Below are 20,913 nucleotides of genomic sequence, written 5' to 3'. Positions count from 1 at the left end.
AAAAAAATAGCTAAAATAATTTTCTTTATCTCAAAGGTTTTTTCCCAAAAGGCAACTAGACTTTTTTGGTTTTTTCACTGAAAACATTTTGCTTCTCATCCAAGTAGCTTTTTCAGTTCAATGAAATCAGGAAAGTCCAGTTGCTTTTTGTACACAATTTTCTTTAAATTGGGGGTTTCTACTGTCTAAATACCTTTTTAAATGTTGGGATTTATTTTCATTAAATTTTTAATTAACATTTAATCTAATTAATTTTTTAAATTAATAACATTTAGTGTGTTGTTAGTTGTGACCTACCGATGGAGGTAGTATCTAGCTGACTTTGGTTGGATCTGATTAATACTTGGTAGGATATCCCCAAGAAATAATAGTATTTTATGCAGGACCAAAAAATTGAAAGAGTATTCATCTTATATTTTATACTATAATCTGTGTTAGAGTACATTAATATTATCTAGTGCTCTGTGTATGTTTTATTCCCAGACTTCTTATAACTATCAATTAAAATACTTTACATATCTATACAAACTTCTTAATCGCTGTTAACAATCTTTTTGGTTCCTCATTACCAGTAGTATGCATCACAATACTTCATGAGTCTCTGGACTAGTGAGATGCAGGGAGCACTATATTGGCTTATAAAGAAGCCCTAAATAGTAAACCTAATTATTGTAGAAAAAACATGAACATTCTTGGGGTAAAAACCAGTTATGGTTGTGTTCCAAGCTTCCTCGCCAATATATCCCAAGATCCTTACCACTCTGATCAGCCTATACTATCATCAAGGGTTGCTGCATATGGCATGATTCAAACTAAGGCTGGTAATTAGTCTGCATCTTCTCTCTCTCTTTCTCTCTCTCCCTCTCCCTCTCCCTCTCCCTCTCCCTCTCCCTCTCTCTCTCTTTCTCTCTTTTTTTTTACTGAAAAGCATGATGTGAATTATAAATGTGCATCTGATTTATACATGTAGATGATGTCATGTTGTTGATTGAAAATATTATTATTATTATTATTAAATAATAATACAGAACAACAGAGTTGAAAAGGACCTTGAGGGTCTTCTAATCCAACCCCCTGCACAAGCAGGAGACCCCATACCCGTGATGGCGAACCTATAGCACGCATGCCACAGGTGGCACGTGGAGCCATATCTGTGGGCACGTGAGCGTTGCCCTAGCTCAGCTCCAGTATGCATGTGCGCACCAGCCAGCTGATTTTGGGGCCTTCTGGGCCCACTGTAAGTCAAGAAACGGGCCGTTTCCAGCCTCCGGATGATCTCCGGGGAGTGGGGAAGGCCGTTTTCGCCCTCCTCAGGCTCCAAGAAAGACTCTGGAGCCTGGGGAGAGCGAAAAATGGGCCTACCAGGCCCACTGTGCCATCATGTGCCAAAAGCGGGGGGAGCACAGGGGTCACGTGTGCATAGGTGGGAAGTCACACTGAATTATGGGTGTGGGCACTGTTCTGCCCCCGTACCATGAACACACCCAACCAGCCAGCCGAGGGTTAAATAAACTCTTCAAACACTCAACGTCAGTGATAAGGAACTTGGCAGCAACTCCGTGGCTGCCTGCCAAGAACTTTTACTCCGATAACACAGACAAAAATACACACAGTTTGAATAGTCCAGTTTGTAATTAAATCCACAGCAAATAGGTGTTGTGTCCGAAGGTGCAAAGTGCCTCGCCAGAGATTAGCTTTGTCCGTCACAGAGTCCAAATGGCCACCACACTCCCTTTTATAGCCTGTGGGGTGTGGTCCAGTGACTCAGCTTAATCTCTGGCATGCCTCCTTTTCTGCTGCGCCCACTTGTCTCTCCGACGCTGGCGTGGGTCCAACCACAATGTTTCTTCGTCACTATCCGACGGCTCGGAAACACCTGACTCCTGGCCAATCTCTTCTCCTTCGGGAGACACCTGAGGCATTGCCAGAGAGGAGGGTCCTGGAGAGGGAGGCCTGGCTGTCTCCTCTCCTTCATGTTCGGAGCCTTCTTCCTCCAATAAGATAGGCTCGGAGGACGGAGCCACAAAAGGCACGCATGTGCATGACCCCCCTGATGACCCCTGCTTTTGGCATGCAATGGCAAAAAGGTTAATCATCACTGCCCTATACCATTCCAGACAAGTGGCTGTCGAATCTCTTCTTAAAAGCTTCCAGTGATGGAGCGTCCACAACTTCTGAAGGCAAGCCATTCCACTGGTTAATTGTTCTCACTGCTAGGAAATTTCTCCTTAGTTCTATGTTGCTTCTCTCCTTGATTATTTTCCATCCATTGTTCCTTGTTTTGCCTTCTGGTGCTTTGGGAAATAGGTTGGCACCCTCTTCTTTATGGCAGCCCCTCAAATATTGGACCACTATTATCATGTCACTCTTAATTCTTCTTTTCACTAGACTAGACAAGTCCAATTCCTTCAACTATTCTTTATATGTTTTAGCCTCCAACCCCCAATCACCTTTGTAGCTCTTTTCTGCAGTCTTTCCAAAATCTGCATTTTAAAAATAATATGGTGACCAAAACTGGATGCAGTATTCTAAATGTGATCTTATTAAGGCTTTATAAAGGTACTAATACTTCACATGATCTTGATTCTATCCCTCTGTTAATACAACCTAGGATTGTTGGCTTTATTGGCTGATGCCCCACACTGCTGCCTCATTTTTAAATGATTGTCCACTAGGACTCCAAGATCCCTTTCAGAGTTACTACTATTAAGCCAGGTTTCCCCTAATATGTACATGTACATTTGATATTTCTTGCCTAGGTGTAAAACCTTATTTTTCTCTACATTGAATTTCATTTTGTTAGCTAGGGCCCAGTGTTTGTCTGTCGAGATCCATCTGGATCTTGAGCCTATAGTTGAATGATATGCATGAATATTATACAAAATGCATATGCAGTTTAAAGATTAAAGTATCAAACTCCAAAGTAATTGTGTTTGACAGGAAAAGCGGAGTGAACAATTATAATTAGAGTAAGTAGATAAATTTGTGTGGCTTGGTAGAATGATTATGATGATTTAAAAAATCTGGATAAATTTTAAAATGTAAATGCAGGTGGAAAGCTGCTGTGGCCTATTTTGAAGAATGAGTGTTTGTCAAAAGAATTAAACATGCCTGGGTATAGTAGAATGTATCTGCCCATATTATTATATGGAAATTAAAGTTGTATTTTTCAAGAGAAGTATAAAAGGGAGTTTTATATGGTCAGAGTGGGATAATTAAATGTGTGTTCTAAAACAAAAAGAGATAGGGTTAAAAAAATGAATGGGTGATGAATGATAGTAGTGAGTGGCTGGTATGAAAGAAGTCAAATTGAATGAAAATTAAACTGTAAAAACGGGTCTATAAAAGAAAAGTGAATGGGGTCATGATGAAAAGGAAGACCAAGATGGCCTTGGTTGGAAGGAGGTGATAGGTTCATCAAAAGAAGAGAAACGATATATAAAGTGACATATGGACATAATGAAAGCAAGAATGCTTTGCAAGGACAGAAATGCAAAGTATAGTGCAGTATAGTAAATTGCAGTATAGTAATGAAGAAGAAATGCAGTAAAGTAAATTGTGTGACTATGCACCATTGTACAGCTATATTTCATTTTCTTATAGCAATAGCACTTAGACTTATATTCTCCTTAATAGTGCTTTACAGCCATCTCTAAGCAGTTTATAATATCAGCATATTGCCCCAACAATCTGGGACCTCATTTTACCGACCTCAGAAGGATGGAAGGCTGAGTCAACCTTGAGCCCCATCAGGATTGAACTGCTGGCAGTCAGCAGAATTAGCCTGCAATACTGCATTCTAACCACTATGCCATCATGGCTCTTATACTTTTGAACTCTTTAATTATTATTTCATACTCCGTTAACATTGCTTAACCTGAAAGGGAATAACTTGTTTGTTTATTTATTCATATACTTTTTTTATCTGCCCATCATAACAAGTGACTATGGGCAGGATATATAAAACATAAAAACAAATTAAAAGCAATTAAAATAATATTTAAAAATATATGGGATTGCTGAGTAGAACTATTGTCATAGATGGTAATACAGCCAAGAAATAGGGCCTTTGATGCATTTAGGGCCCTAGTCCCAGGAACACAACCAAATCTTCCTGACCTTACAAAAGGCCAGCAGAATCAAGGTCATCTTGATCTCTGGAGGGAGGGCCAGGGCTACAGCAGATAAGGCACATCCCCTGATCCCTGCCAGCTGACATTCCTTAACTGACAGGCCTAGAGCATGTCCAACCTGCCTACTGAATTCGATGGGTAGTAGAATATGTATACATTTATGTACTTCAAACATACCTACCATCAGGTGGTGGCCGGGGGGGGGGAGAACTTTCATTAATCTTAGTGTTTTCCTTTAAAAAGAAATCTGTTATGTCCTTATAAGGACATCCGCCCGGATTGGCTGCCAGCCACCGGGCGGGAAAGTTTGAATCCCTGTCAGGGGCGGTGCGACTGCCGGAGCGAATATAAGGAGAGCTCCGGCAGCACGGTTTCAATCTTGTCTTGTCTGTTACTTGTAACTAATAAAGTTACTAAATGTATCAAGCTGGTCACGTCTTCATTCCCTGCGCCTGATCTAACACTGGCGACGAAGGACTAGAGAAGAGAACCTGAGCAAGACTCGTGGCACGATCGCCAACCGAGCTGAAGTCACTAAACCACAGCGACCTTCAGAATGGCAACCCCGCAAGCTCCGATTGCCTCGCTGAACCATTCGACCCGGCACGAGAGAAATGGAGGTCGTACATGGTCCGATTCCGGCAATTCCTGCGAGGGAACGGCTACCAGAACCTCGACGACGAGCGGAAAAGAGCCCTCTTCCTGGCTCACTGCGGATCCGATGTCCTGGAGATGGCAATTGACCTCGTGGCGCCCAGGGACATTGAGGAGATGTCCTGGAATGACCTGCAGGAAGTCCTACAGGAGCACTACGCACCCACAGGCACCCCGATTGCCAACAGGTTCACCTTCCAACAGAGAAACCAGCGGGAAGGTGAATCCATCAAAGAATTCGTGGCAGCGCTCCGCCAAATCGCTGCCAACTGCGAATTCGACAACGTGGATAATGCCATCCGAGACCGCGTTGTTTTCGGAATGCGGGATGTGGGCCTGCAGAAGAAATTCCTGAGTCGAAAGAGGATCCCGCTCAAGGAAGTTCTCGAAGCCACAGCGGCCGAAACATCCGAGAAAGCAGCAGCCATGATGGTAAAGGCAAGAGGGATCCACAAGATCCACAAGTCCGGCCTGAACTCATCAGATGACTCAACCACACCATCAGAGTCTGATGAGGAAATGGCCGTCCACAAGGTTTCCCGCCCCCCCAGGCGGGAAAACCCTCAACATGGCGACCGGGGAGAATGTTGCGGCAGTTGCAAAGGCGACCACCCAGGGCAACCTGCAGATGGAGAGACGCAACCTGCCGCCGATGCCTGAAGAGGGGACACATCGCCGAGGCCTGCAGAGCAACAGATCCAGCCCCGGAAGATTCGCCCAGGCCAAGATTCTGCGAGAACCGCAGAGAAACCCAGAGAACATCCAAACAGTCCTCGAACCAGTCCCGGCGCGGAAAAGAAGAATATCCCCATAACAGAGCAGTGCACCAGACCACCATCGCCCACACGAGCGATGAGGGAACCACCAAGTTCCACATGACACTGTTGGCAGAGGGGTCACCGTGCAAGATGGAAGTAGACTCCGGGTCCGCCTACTCCATCATGGACTGGCAGCATCTGCAGCAGCTGAAGCCATCCTGCAAGAAGACCCAGCTGAAACCCCCGAAGTCGAGGCTTGTGGACTTCAGCGGAAATCCCATTGGAGTCCTGGGCAGAACCACCATCCACATCCAATACAAGGACTACCAAGGAGAGCTGCCCATCACAATCGTGGAGAACAGCCGACCGAACCTGTTAGGAGTGGAGTGGTTTAAGCCGCTGGGGCTTTCCATCGAAGGCATCCACCAAATTCAAAGGGATGAACTCGACAACCTCATCGAAGAGTTCAAAGAAGTCTTCGATGGTAAGCTGGGGAAATTTGTGGGAAGGCCAATCTCCTTTAATCTGGACAAGGGAATCACCCCAATTAGACTTAAGCCCCGCCGGGTTCCGTTTGCCCTGCGGCCGAAAGTAGACGAACAGCTGGATAAGCTGATCGCCCAGGGCGTCCTGGAACCGATCGATCATGCCTCATGGGAGACCCCCATTGTGACCCCACTGAAGCATGATGGGTCTGTGCGCATCTGCGCCGACTACCGTTGTACCATCAACAAGGCGTTGGCACAGAGCGCATACCCAGTCCCAGTAGTGCAACATCTGCTGCATTCCCTGGGATCGGGCTCAATCTTTGCGAAACTGGACCTGGCCCAGGCTTACCAGCAACTGCCAGTGGACGAAAAAACGGTGGAGGCACAAACAATTGTCACGCACAGGGGGGCATTCAAATGCAACCGCCTCCAATTTGGAGTCAGCGCTGCCCCCGGCATTTTTCAATCTATGATGGAACGCCTTCTCCAAGGCGTTCCAGGGGTGGTGCCTTACTTTGACGATGTGCTTATCTCCGGAGACTCACGAGTACAACTCCTTGAAAGGCTCAGGCTTGTCCTGCAGCGATTCAAGGCTAAGGGCTTGAGGGTCAGGCGTGATAAGTGCATCCTAGGAGTCCAGGAGGTCGAGTTCCTGGGCTATCTCATAGATAGTACTGGCATCCACCCCACCAAATCAAAAGTGAAAGCAATCCATGAAGCTCCAAGCCCAAAAAACAAAACGGAACTTCAGGCATTCCTTGGGTTGCTTAACTTCTATGCCATCTTTCTTAAACAGAAAGCCACAGTTGCTGAGCCACTCCACTGCCTGCTGGGGAAAGCGGCTTCCTGGAAGTGGGGCCCAGAAGAGGAAGCGGCATTCCGAGCCATAAAAGGACTATTAACTTCCAAAAGCGTCCTCATCCAGTACAATGAGATGCTACCCATCAAGCTAACCTGCGACGCGTCGCCCTACGGGGTGGGGGCAGTCTTCAGCCACGAACTACCCAATGGCTCAGAAGCCCCCATAGCATACTTCTCGAAGACCATGTCCGGCGCAGAACACAACTACAGCCAGCTGGACAAAGAAGCCCTGGCCATCGTAGCAGGAGTGAAACACTTCCATGAATACCTCTACGGGAGACGTTTCACCATAGTCACTGATCACAAGCCACTCCTGGGGCTCCTCGCAGGTGACCAACCCACCCCGACCTTCATGTCCCCGCGGATGACGAGATGGGCCATCTTCCTAGCCGGCTACTCCTATAGGCTTGTGCACCAGCCAGGCACAGCCATAGGAAACGCCGACGCACTGAACAGATGCCCATTGAAGGATCCCGTAGAAGACCCAGCCCCCACGCTCCACCTATTCCACATAGATGATGACGCCAGCTGTCCAGTCTCATCCGCAGATGTGGCCGTCCACACCCAAAAGGACCCCACACTCCGCCAAGTGAAGTCCTGGATCCTCAGGGGGTGGCCATCGGAGAAGACGGAGGAGAGGTTCAGCCCGTTCGCCAGGAAGCAGAAGGAGCTGTCCACCATGAAGGGCTGTTTGCTATGGGGAGACAGGGTGCTGATCCCAAGCACTCTGCAACGGCGGACGCTAGAGACTTTACATAAAGGGCATCCGGGCATCGTCCGCATGAAGGCCCTGGCACGGAGTTACGTCTGGTGGCCCTCACTGGACAGAGACATTGAGGAGTGGGTCTCCAGATGTGACCCGTGCCAAGAAGTACGCCCAGCGCCGCCACAAACCGAGACAGCGAAGTGGGAGACCCCCAGCAACCCCTGGTCGCGGATCCACATCAACTTCGCGGGTCCGATGCAAGGGCGACACCTCCTCATCGTGGTAGATGCCTTCTCTAAGTGGCTCGAGGTGGTACCCATGGCATCTACCACAACAGAAGCAACGATCCGAGCCCTGCGCCGCCTTTTCGCCACACATGGACTACCGGATGTGCTGGTCTCTGACAACAGGCCCCAACTCACATCCCTGGCCATGGAATCATTCCTGGCAGGACTGGGCATCCGCCATGCCCTGTCTGCCCCGTACAGGCCGGCTGGGAACGGACAAGCGGAACGGATGGTGAGACTCACCAAGGAGGCACTCACCAAGATGGGCACGGGCGACTGGCAGGAACGGATAGACAACTTCCTCCTCACCCAGCACATCACGCCGCATGCCACCACCCACAAGAGCCCGGCCGAACTGCTGATGGGCAGAAGGTTGAGGTCACCCTTGGACTGGCTGCACCCCCAATACAGCCCAGAAGTGACCGCAACCGCCAGCCGCCCGCTTCGCGCCTTCAGCAAGGGAGATTCAGTTTTCACGCTGAATTTCAACGGCTCTCCTAAGTGGCTGAAGGGGAAGATAGACAGCACAACCGGCCCGAAGTCCTACACCGTGGAGCTGGAAGATGGACAGATCTGTAGACGTCACATCGACCAGCTCCGGAAAAGGTGGAGGGGAGCGCACGAAAACCAGCCTGACGAGGGAGGCCTACAACACCCAGACGAGGTAGGCCTACAACACCCCGGCGAGGTAGGCCTACAACACCCCGACGAGGTAAGCCTACAACACCCCGACAAGGTAGGCTTACCACACCCCAGCGAGGCAGACCACCGCCATCCCAGCGAGGCCGGCCAAGCACACTACCAGGCACTGTCACGTCGACAATCCAGCGAGGTAGACCGGGGCCAGCCGCATGGGGGATGGCAACACCAACCCAGCGAGGTGGGCACCCGGCACGACAGGGCAAGGGACCACCAACCCAGCCCCCGAGTAGACCGGGACCTGCCCAGAGGGGAAGCACCGCACCCCGCCAGTGAAGGCAGCCAACGCCAGCCCGGCCAGGGAGACCTCCATTCCAGGCGAGTAGACCGGGACCTAGCCAAGACGGGCACCCCACTACCCATGGGTGAGGGTGGCATACGACTCCCCGACGAGGGGGACCCCCGCCCAACACAGAAGACAGCCCGGCAACAACAACCCGACCCAGACGACCCCAGTCATCAACCGGCGGTAGACCAGGGACTAGGGCGAAGGGAAAGCCAACAACAACCCGGCCAGGGAGACCTGCACCACCCCGGCAGGGGAGACCTCCACCAATCCGCAGAGGTAGCCACTCAACAACAGCCCGGCCAGGTCGACCGCCGCCGACCCGACGGGGTAGGCCAATGCCAGCCCAACCAAGGGGACCTGCGCCACCCCTGCAAGGTCAGACAACGCGACACGAGACAACACCACCCACAGCTGGCAGACCAGACCCGAGGGCACCGATCCGGACCACCCACCAGACGACAACCAGCCGAACCGCAGCCGAACCGCAGCACCCGGGAGACCGGGGAGGAGCAAGTGACAGCCTGGGACTTACCGAGACTCAGACGCTCTTCCCGGGTCGGAACCGAGCAGCCGCGACGAGACGACAGATCAATGGGCCAGGAGGAAGACCACCAGAACCAGCCATCAAAGGTTTGCGGTCCGGCCAGAGGCGCTGAGGGTGACCCCGCACACTCGCCAGCCGAACCGAACCCGGGTCCGGGGAGGGAACCAGGAGACTCAGAAGCCCCGTCCGTCCAGGTCGGGGACGAGGAAGAAGTGAGACTGCGCAGGTCAACTAGGGTGCCGAGGCGTCCTACGTACCTGCGTGATTACGTGACTTTTATTGATGAAGATTGACAGTTCCCGGACTAAGAGGGAGGAGTGTTATGTCCTTATAAGGACATCCGCCCGGATTGGCTGCCAGCCACCGGGCGGGAAAGTTTGAATCCCTGTCAGGGGCGGTGCGACTGCCGGAGCGAATATAAGGAGAGCTCCGGCAGTGCGGTTTCAGTCTTGTCTTGTCTGTTACTTGTAACTAATAAAGTTACTAAATGTATCAAGCTGGTCACGTCTTCATTCCCTGCACCTGATCTAACAAAATCAGTTTTGAAAATTGATTGGAGATCTTACAATTTCTTTTCCATTTCTATAGTGTTTTCCTAGATGCTCTCTAGTATTTAGTTAGTTGTATAGGAAGTGCTACAGAAGAAGCATAGACTGAATATGATTTTTATTGGAAAAATGAAAAAAAAAATGAAGAATGCCATATACCATGTACATTTTCAAAAAACAAGCAAGTTCTTTCCCTTAGTACCAGCAGATTTATGGAAATGTTTTTAAATTGCAAATCTACACTTACAACTGGCAGGGCAGAAATCTATTCTGCAAACCTGGCCATGAAACAGATTTGCATCAACTTTCAAATCCTTAATGTATTGCATGTAATTAAAAAGAGACAGGAAAAGTGGGGAAAAAATTCTGAATCCTCAGTTCAGTTCTGAATGAGCCTGATAGAAAAACTCAAAATTCTAATATTTTTTTTTCAGCATGAAAAAGACAACATATTCTCCAAATTTTATGAAGAAGCCTCCAGGAATGCTAGCATGTTCAATGTGAATCAGATTACTAATGAAACCATCAAGCTCCAGATTCGTTTGCTCCAGAATGGATCAACAGATTCATCTACAAAAGATCAAGTATGTTGCCAAGTATCATAGATGACTTCTATGCTAAATTCAACCTAGGTATTATGTACCAAATGATTTCTGTTCTTCCTTCATTCCGGTAAGGCATATATAGTAGTAGTAATAATATCAGCCGCAGCATCACCCCAAATTAATCCATGCAGGATGAAGGCCTCTTCTTGAATGTTATGGACTATAATCTACCACACTGTTGAGTGTGGGTTGGTAGATAGATGTTCGCCCTTATCTGTATCTGTCTTCGCTGTCCCTGCTGTTTTTGAATAAAAGAAATACTGTTTTATGCTTCTTTCAAACAAAGCTTCTTCTCATTTAAATTACAGCTGGATACTGTTTTACGTAAAATGAGTACCCTGTACAGCACTGGAACAGTGTGCAAGCAAGATGATCATTTTAATTGTTTGCCCTTAGAACCAGGTAAGATCTATAAATAAGTATCAGTATCTTTTGTCAGGTTATCTGAGGGACCATCTCTCTCTGATTACATCAGCCTACCTCATCAGGTCTGGCAAACTAGGGGATTATATCTGGTGGGTCCCAGAAGATAAGCCTACTCTGCCATGGTGTCTGCCATGTGGAATCTTCTCCTGCAAGTGAAATTAGCTACATCCCTTTTAACATTCCACAAATACTTCAAGGTACTGTTGTTAGGTCCAGGGATCTCTGGGACTAGGGAGATTTTGCAATCTCCCTAGTCCCAGAGATCCCTGGATCTGATTTTGCAATGGCTCCCTTATTGTAGTTAATATCATTAACTGTTTCTTGTGTCTTTTTTATAGTTAAATTTTAATTGTGACTTTTTATGTATTTATTTTAATTTATTGATAAATGCTGCCCAAATTAACTTTCATATCAGATGAGAAGCTACACACATATGGTAAATAAATAAATCTTACACAATCTTCAGCTTGTACATTCATTGTTAAGTGTCAAAACAGAAAAAAAATGGGTTTGTTTGGATATTTTTGTTTATTATAGCCCCTGTTTCTTAATGGCACTATTAGCATTATGTTTCATGCTAAACTAAAACAATCCGTGGTGTGTGGGTGTGTGTGTACACTTATACACCCATTATATTAATCTCGTTTAGATAAGAAGCATTTTTCAAAGTGTGCAGATAGAATAAGTAGCAGCAAGAAAAACAAAGTAAATGTAGAAATTTTAAGAGAAAATAGAAAAATAAAGAAAATCTAAGAGGCCTTTTCCTCAATTTATTTATTTGATCAGAACTCATGCCTACAGGAAGAGATTATAAACTGTATCTTATATATTCAGTTTTGGGTCAAATGGAGGGAAAGGAACTGGGCATTTCATCAATGATCTATCTGAACACAGCATTATAAATGTTACAAGCATGTAAACATCATTTAAGGCTCTTTTTTCTGAAGTATTTGAACAATTGGGATTCCACCACTAATACTATATGCCAATCCACATTTTAAGTCATGCTCTGGATGATTGTTGGGAAGGCTGAAAAATGCTCATACTAGAATTAGAAAAAGAGGATGGTGTATGATTATAGGACAAAGAGGAACTAGTGCAGAGCCCTACTTCTAAATCAGTGGCTCCAACCGGATGACAAGTGACCAAATTGCCAGAGATCCTTGCTTTTCAATTGCTACTAGTAAATGTCAGATTTGTATGAAATAAGACAGCATCCATTTATAATATGCTGGTGAACAAATATGCAGACCTAGCAAGTGTCAGTGGGACTTGGTTAGACTAATTACAGGTCTGTCCTCTCAGATTTCAGGGCCCGGATCAGGTGTTAACATTAAAGTTTAGAAAGTGGGTAACTGGTAATTTTTGAGATTCTAACAATTGTGACAAGCACTGCTCCAAGAGTTTTTTTGGGGTTGGAGGAGGGAACTGGACTGTATAGATAAATTCAGATTGTTCCTTTTGTACACTCTTCTTAGCTGTCCAGTAGTGGCTTATCATGAGATCTTGGCTGGGATAGGAGTTCCCAAAATCTTAAGTGATTTCAACATCCATGTCCCAGGAGAGAGTTTAGTGCGGCTTGTAAAATCATGACCATGAAGTGATTACAGCCCAAAGATACATGGATGAGCATGCACTGTATCTCGTCTTGACTTCAGAGCAGATGAGATACGATATGGAAGTGATTAGTAGCTCTGTTTAGGGTTATCTGTACACTAATGGGGAAAAATAGGCAAAATACAGCATCTGGAGATATGTTGGGTAAGAGTGTATGTGTGTTTGTACAATTGCCTGTATTAATGATGAGTAGGTGTCAATTGAATAGAATCCACAAAATGTACAAGGTAAGATGATCTATAAAATGATCTAATATTATTTTGTGCTTGCATGGACTAAAGAGCCTTGATAGTACAGTGGTTTAGTGCACCCTGTCATTAACACAGCTGCCTGCAATTTCTGCTGGTTCGAATCTCTCCAAGGCTCAAGGTTGACTCAGCCTTCCATCCTTTCTAAGGTAGGTGAAATGAGGACCCAGTTAGTGGGGGCAATAAGCTGACTTTGTATAAAATATACAAAAGAATGAAGGCTATTGCTTAACGCATTGTAAGCCGCCCTGAGTCTCTGGAGAAGGGCGGCATATAAATCAAATTAAAAAAAAAAAAAAAAAAAAAAGAAGTTGGCTAAACCCTGCCCGTTTGATTCCGACCTCTTAGGCAGGCCTGATAAGAATCTCTTCTCCATCCAAACTTCATAAGAGTCAGATAGTTTTATGAAATATGTTACCCTATTAGGTCAAATGGCACCTTCCCTTGTATTCAGAAAAATTATGAAAACCTTCCCTTTTTAATGAGCTTTCAGCTTCAAATGATTGACACACAGATGTGCCTCTATTTGTGTATATCTACTTTGTATTACTAATTTATTTTTTTGTATTGTTTCTGGTTTGTTTCATTTTGCTGTATGTCACCCCAAAGCAGGGGTGTCAAAATGGCGGCCTGTGGGCTGGATGCATCACACACAGGCCACGCCCACCCCAGCTCCTCAAAGGGGGAAAAAATCTTGAAACATGGCAACATGATGCGGCGAGTGATACCCATGTCCCAAGCATAAGACTGGTGCTGTTAATGAGGAGACAAACAAACAAATAAATAATAGGATCTAACCTGATTTTATGGTGACAGGTTTGGATCACATAATGGAAAACAACTGGAATTACTCAGAGAGATTGTGGGCCTGGGAAGGCTGGAGAGCTGATGTTGGCAAGAAGATGAGGCCTTTATATGAAAGTTATGTTGAACTGAAAAATAAATATGCAAGACTGAGGGGTAAGTTACAATATCAAAGTTTATCAGCATGAATATATTTTTCTCCTCTTGAAGATGATATTTTTGAGTCTTTTGTATTTTATAAAGCTATTTTTTCATGAGCATTACTTCTTTAATATACATGGCTGATGTATATGCTGCTACATACATGGCAAAATGCTGCTAAAGTGGAATATTATGAATTTTCTTAAAACCAGCACCCTCAATTTATTTTGTACCTTAACCTTCATCGTCCACAGTCAGTGTTATGGTGGAGAAGTATTCAGGAATATTAATTCATTGAAGTAGTATAATTTCTGCATTAATAATCAACATAAGTGTATCCAGCTTGGGGAAAATTGGTCAATGAATATCTTACAATCCACCTTGTGATGTTAATAGAGAAAGGGGGAAAAAGGAAATATTGTTTGCACTAATAATTCATAGCTGATTTTTATATCAAACTTATAATTTGATAATGGGGCTCCCCTTGAGGAGCACCCAGAGGCTCCAACTGGTCCAGAATGCGGCCGCGCGGGTGATTGTGGGGGCAACATGGCGCTCCCATTTAACACCTCTCCTGCGCGAGCTGCACTGTCTTCTGGTGGTCTTCCGGGTGCGCTTCAAGGTATTGGTTCTCACCTTTAAAGCGCTCCATGGCTTAGGGCCTGGGTATCTATGAGACCACCTTCTGCCACAGATAACCTCCCACAGAGAGTGTCTCCTCAGGGTGCCGTCGGTCAAGCAATGTCGACTGGCGGCCCCCAGGGGAGAGCCTTCTCAGTGGGGGCACCCGCCCTCTGGAACGAGCTACCCCCAGGGATACGACTGATCCCGGACCTTCGTACTTTCCACCGAGCCTTGAAGACTTTTCTATTTTAGCAAGCCGGGCTGGCTTAAAAAATTTTAACTGGTTAATTTTATGGGTAAGGGGTTTTAAATTGGGGAAGCCAAATTAATTTAATCATGTTTTAAATTATTTTAATTTTCATATTGTATGTATTTTAATCTTGGCTGTTCACCGCCCTGAGTCCTTCGGGAGAAGGGCGGTATAAAAATTTAAATAATAATAATAATAATAATAATAATAATAATAATAATAATAATAATAATAATAATATTTAATAAAAATCTTTAAAAAATTTAAAAGTGACGTTAGCACTATAACTAATGTGGAGTGCCCTAGAAGCAGGGAAACTCAACTTCTAGCCTATAGAGCTATAGAAGTTCACTGGTTGACTTTACCCCAATCACACTCAGTGTGAGCCACTTCATAGGGTTATTTTTGAGGAAGAAAATAAAACAATGCACTTTCTACACCACTGGAGCTCCTGTAGAAAAGGGAGTATAAACATAAATTAATAAAATGCTAAAGCATTGGGTGTCAATTAAACATAACAGAAAAAAGAAAAAAAACAGTAAAAAAAGGAAGAAATATATATACAAGAATTTCAGTAAATGAATATCATATTCCATCAGAATAGCTCATACATAATCTACATCTCTGAAAAACCTGTTCATAAATTACAAGTAATATTAGATAGCTAATACACTGAGTTTAAAAAATAGGGTAAAAACACATCTTCCTAATATTGAAGAACAATTGTTCTCTTTCTTTTAAACAAGGTCAGGGAGAAACTATTTCTTTTGTCCACTCATCAGTTCTATGTAATACCATTGAAAAATAATATGGAAATCCACAAATATTAAATCTCAAAGTCAAATTAATATGTATAAATATTATTTTTGTATTTGCACAGTGAAGTTACATGCAAGTACATAAAGAATAGAGTTTTACACATTTCATTATTCTGACAAATTCATAGTTTGCCATTCAGTTTACTGAAACTGTCTCTAGAAGTGCAGTCTATTCAACATCCCAAGGATTCAGAAAATTCCCTTTCTGAGGTTGATAGAGAAGATGGAAATCTTTCTTCTTTTTGTAGCTTGTTCCATTTATACATGATGAAATGCTTCTAATCTAATCTAATTATTAACCAAAGTATTAACCATCCACCATTACTCTTTAATTCATCAATCTGATGTATAACATTAACTATGAATTATTAGTTGTAATAAGGCTTCATTCTCTATATTTGTTCCTCCCTGTCCATAATAGTACATAATGAAATGGTAAAATGATCATTATTCAATCTGCCCAACCTAGATGCATTCCAGTTGTGTGGATTTAAACTCCTAGAATTGTCAGCATTGGCCATAATGGCTGGAGAATTTTAGGAGTTGATGTCTAAACAGCATCCAGGTTAAAGTAGGTTATTTGTTATGACATTAGCCTTTCCCTTCCAGATGTTGGGCTACAGTTTCTACAAAAGCCAGTTACCATTATTCACCAGAGGATTTTACCATGGCTAATATTAACTTTAAAATGCATTGTTCTAGAAATTAATGTCATGATGAGCGACAGACATTTGTTTTTCAGGCTATGCTGACTATGGAGATTATTGGAGAGCAAATTATGAAGTAGATCTTCCACAGGAGTTTCAATACCAACGTGCACAGTTGATTACTGATGTGGAAAATACATTTACGCAAGTAAGATTTAGCTTCAAATATTTTGCTTTACTGCATCAAGGCAAAACTATTTTTATGGCAATAAACAAAATTGCTCATATGGGTGTTGCAGTTGATGAATAAATAAATAATTGATAAATAAATTAACCAGTCCTTGAGTTAAGAAAACAGCATACCAGCAGGCTGTGATTGTCACAATGGTAACAATTGGCTATTGGTGCAGTCCTTATTTACAATGTCCATTATACATTAGATTGTAGATTTCATCGACTTTGATTGAATCATCCTGCATAACATCTTACCAGTCAGTAACAAAACATCTAAATATCACATGCGCTGGCATAAGAAAATGAGGCAACTTGACAGATGCAGATTACCATGAAATGACATTTTAATATTGATGTCACCATTGGAGAAAAAAATCTATTATCACCATCTTTGTAGATTGTAGATATACCACAGGGGTTTTTTACAGTATACATTTCACATGGTTTTATAAACAGTATAATAGAGTTTGTAACTGGTGATACCAATAGAAGCAATGGTACTAGCAGAATTTAGTTCCAAGAGGGTTAAGTTCATGTACTGAAAGATTGTGAGCCAGTCACCATATTTCCTAATAAGAAACCTCTTTATTTATTTAGGAGCAAAATATTTTTTTTCAAGATTACCAGAATGGAAGAATTAGAGTAGAGCAGGGCAGGGCAGGGCAGGGCAGGGCAGGGCAGGGCAGGGCAGGGCAGGGCAGAGCAGAGCAGAGCAGAGCAGAACAGACTAGAATAACAGAGTTGAAAGGGACCTTGTAAATCATCTAGTCCAACCCCCTGCTCAAGCAGGAGACCCTCTACCATTTCTGACAGATGACTGTCCAGACTGTCTTTGAAAGTTTCCAGTGATGAAGCATCCACAACTTCTGAAGACAAGCTGTTAATAAAACAATCATGATTTTCCCTTAATTAATTGCCTTTCTCTCTGTTGTTCTTTTTCAGATAATGCCTTTGTATAAGCATCTACATGCTTATGTACGGCGCCATCTGTACAAACGCTATGGGCCAGAACTCATTAATCCTAAAGGAGCTATTCCTGCTCATTTACTTGGTATGAAAATGCTACTTTAATAGCTACATTTATTGAATGGACCAAGATACTTATATACAAGTAGTCCTCAATTTATGATAATAATTGAGCCCAAAATTTCAGTTGCTAAATTGTTACGTCAGCTTTGCCCCACTTTATTACTTGAATCTTTGCAGATGTTAAGTTAGTAACATGATTGTTAATTGAATCTGGCTTCCTCATTGACTTCATTTGTACAAAGGTTGCAAAAGATGATCATGTGATCCCAGGATACTGCAACTGTCATAAATATGAGTCACTTGCCAAGTGTCTGAATTTTGTTCATATAACTAAGGGGATGCTGCAATGGTCATAAGTATGAAAAATGGTCATAAGTCACTTTTTTCACTGCTGTTGCAATGGTCAATAAGCAAACTGTTGTAAGTCGAGGACCTCCTATACTTTTCTGTTTTGAGAAGTCAATATAACCATGTGTTGGCATATTCCTAGCCAGAAGTTTCCTGGTGATTTGTTTAATTTAAAATGTTTTATTTTGTTTAGCTTAGCTCCTTAACTAGTGTGCATCTTCAGCTTTTGGTCAACTTGTTTGATGTTCCTGATCATCAAACCAAATGTTAATAAATACTATGTAGAGTTCTTCTCTTAAATGAGGATCTGATCCAGATTAATATTTTAGTATTAGAAATAGAAAGATTTTAGTTCTTTAGGCCTGATCTGTATTGTCTACAATTTGTTTCAGTGTGAAAATACAGTAAAGTGAACGAAGCTGTACTTGGGTCATTAAGATAACAAAATCAAGCCATATTTTGCTTTCAGAAACTACTGCATTTTAATTTTATATGTAATTCCATTTTTTTTCTGTTAAAGGTGACATGTGGGGTAGATTTTGGACAAATTTATATCCTTTAATGGTGCCCTATCCAAATAAAACAAGCATTGACGTGACTTCTGCTATGGAGGAGAAGGTAAGACACACAAATATAGGCAGTTGACTAAATGAGCAATAACCCTTTTGCTATAATTTGTACACATTATTTTATATCAAGTTTTTTAATCCTGTCCTCCCCAAACTGTTTAATTATAAAACCAAAGTCAAGAATAAATAAATCTAACACATCTCTTAATGCTATACTATTACATATACCACCAAAACAGCACCACTTAAGATAGAAGTATCAGCAGGCTTGGAGGACTTCAAGATTTGTAGAAGAGTAGTAACATGGTAAGAACTGATTGAATAAGATATTTTCGAGGGCCTCGGAATCTTCATTTCTTTATATATTTGGTTTCTTTATGCTCTGCAAACGTGGGCTTATCACTCTGACTGATTTCTAGAAAAATCATGGATTTTCCAAATAAGTTTCAGTATTTCCAGGTTATTATTTTATCAGATGAGCCCAATCTGGATACTGTTCCAGGTATTATTTTTCAGAGTAAAATTTTAAAAAATAATCACAAAAGATGCAGGGCAAAAAGCTAGGTATGCATTATTTCAGCAGCAAGAGAAAATAGACATGACAATTTGCTTAACTGGATGGAAAGCATTGGCCACAACTTCACTTGGTTATCACCTTTAAAGCGCTCCATGGCATCGGGCCTAGCTATCTTCAAGACCGCCTGCTGCTACCGACGACCTCCCATTGTCCCGTGCGCTCCCACAGAGAGGTCCTCCTCAGGGTGCCATCAGCCAATCAATGTAGGCTGGTGACCCCCAGGGGGAGGGCCTTCTCTGTGGGGGCACCTACCCTCTGGAATCAGTTGCCCCCAGAGATAAGGAGAATCCAAGACCTTAGTGCCTTCCGCCGTGCCCTTAAAACCCACTTTTTCCAGCAAGCCAGGCTGGCTTAAGAAGAAATTTTAAATGTTTTAATTGGTTTGTATTTTTAATTTTGGGCCAAATTTATATATATTTTAATTGTTTTTTTTAATATTTGTATTTTATGTTTTTTAATTCTGGCTGTACACCGCCCTGAGTCCTCAGGGAGAAGGGCGGTCTATAAATTTAAAATAAATAAATAAATAAATAAATTTGAAGCAGCATGAAGTCAGGACCTGTTACTGTGCATGCTAATTGAATAACTCTTCCCTGTCATTTTCTGGGAAGGAAAAAAGGAAATTGTTGGGCTTTGTTCTATTTTAATGTGTGAACTAAGAATTTAAATGAAAGATAAAGAAGAGATGGATAGAGAAGCACACTATTGAATAAACAATAGGGAGACCATTTTATATATTTTTAAGAATAGACTACAGCAGAGGCTGCTGAGTTGAGGCTTGCCTATGTCTAATCCAATTTTCTTTGGAAGTTGATTGACCTCCTGGATCACCCAACAATGGCAGAAGACATCTCAGTGTCTTCCTTCCTTCATGGCTACCTCTATAGCTAAACATAAAGGACCCTCAGTAACTTGGGTATGGGGTTCATTGGGCTTACAAACTGTTAAAAAGGTAAAGGTAAAGATTCCCCTCGCACATATGTGCTAGTCATTCCCGACTCTAGGGGGCGGTGCGCGTCTCCATTTCAAAGCTGAAGAGCCAGCGCTGTCTGAAGATGTCTCCGTGGTCATGTGGCCAGCATGATTAAATGCCAAAGGTGCACGGAACGCTGTTACCTTCCCACCAAAGGTGGTCCTTATTTTTCTACTTGCATTTTTTACGTGCTTTCGAACTGCTAGGTTGGCAGAAACTGGGACAAATAACGAGAGCTCACCCCGTTACACGGCACTAGGGATTCGAACTGCTGAACTGCCGATCTTTCGAGCGACAAGCTCAGCATCTTAGCCACTGAGCCACCGCGTCCCTATTACAAACTGTTAGGTGATGTAAAAATCAATCTTTTCCAGAAATGGACCGTAAACTCAATATTTAAAGCTGCTGAACATTTTTTCATCTCAATCGGACTTTTCAATATGACTAAGGATTTCTGGGAAAATTCTATGCTCGAGGAACCTAAAGATGGAAGGAAAGTTGTTTGCCATCCTACTGCTTGGGATCTGGGGAAAAATGACTACAGGTACCGAAAGCTTATTTCTACTCAGTCACAGAGTTTACATCCATTTTCTGTAAGTAAAAGAACAAAGTGGTAATTCCAGATATAACAGCAAGCAGCAAAGTTAAGATATTCAATTTCATAATCTGTATATATTTAGCAATAAAACCGATTGCATGATAAAATCAACATATCAGTGCCGTATATATCAGGATACTACTGGGAGTATAGATGAGATAAATATTTTACAATCTACAATTTGTTCATTAAATGTTAAACTATCTGATATGTAAACTGTTATTCTGCTCCAGTTTGTAAATTTATATATCTAATTATATCTGAATGATGAACTGAACTTAACACTGTTGCAAATAAGAGGGTGAATCCCTATAAATTGATGATTGGCTCTCTATTCCGTTATCTTGTCTGGGTTACCATTATAATAAGATTGAAGGAATGATGTTTCACCTTTATCTCCGGAATTACCATGGTAGGATAACACCTCAATTTTTTTTT

General features: G+C 43.0%; 1 protein-coding gene across 1 annotated transcript in view; it reads left to right on the top strand.

The window, feature by feature from the left end:
* The window catches only part of ACE2 (angiotensin converting enzyme 2), a 46,036-nt gene that overhangs the window by 4,954 nt on the left and 20,169 nt on the right, over positions 1–20,913 (top strand). Inside the window, exons 2-8 of the mRNA XM_070943112.1 lie at positions 10,402–10,551; positions 10,881–10,974; positions 13,680–13,823; positions 16,243–16,355; positions 17,324–17,432; positions 18,279–18,376; positions 20,252–20,421. Coding sequence (XP_070799213.1) covers positions 10,402–10,551; positions 10,881–10,974; positions 13,680–13,823; positions 16,243–16,355; positions 17,324–17,432; positions 18,279–18,376; positions 20,252–20,421 — 878 coding nt within the window. The remainder of the gene's footprint in view (positions 1–10,401; positions 10,552–10,880; positions 10,975–13,679; positions 13,824–16,242; positions 16,356–17,323; positions 17,433–18,278; positions 18,377–20,251; positions 20,422–20,913) is intronic.

This window comes from Pituophis catenifer, unplaced genomic scaffold (assembly GCF_029215685.1).
Source record: "Pituophis catenifer annectens isolate HBS135680 unplaced genomic scaffold, rPitCat1.0.hap2 SCAF_4, whole genome shotgun sequence".
In the NCBI taxonomy this organism is placed as follows: Eukaryota; Metazoa; Chordata; class Lepidosauria; order Squamata; family Colubridae; genus Pituophis; species Pituophis catenifer.
The sequence above is the reverse complement of the archived record's forward strand: the minus strand, read 5'-3'. Positions and strand labels throughout refer to the sequence as shown.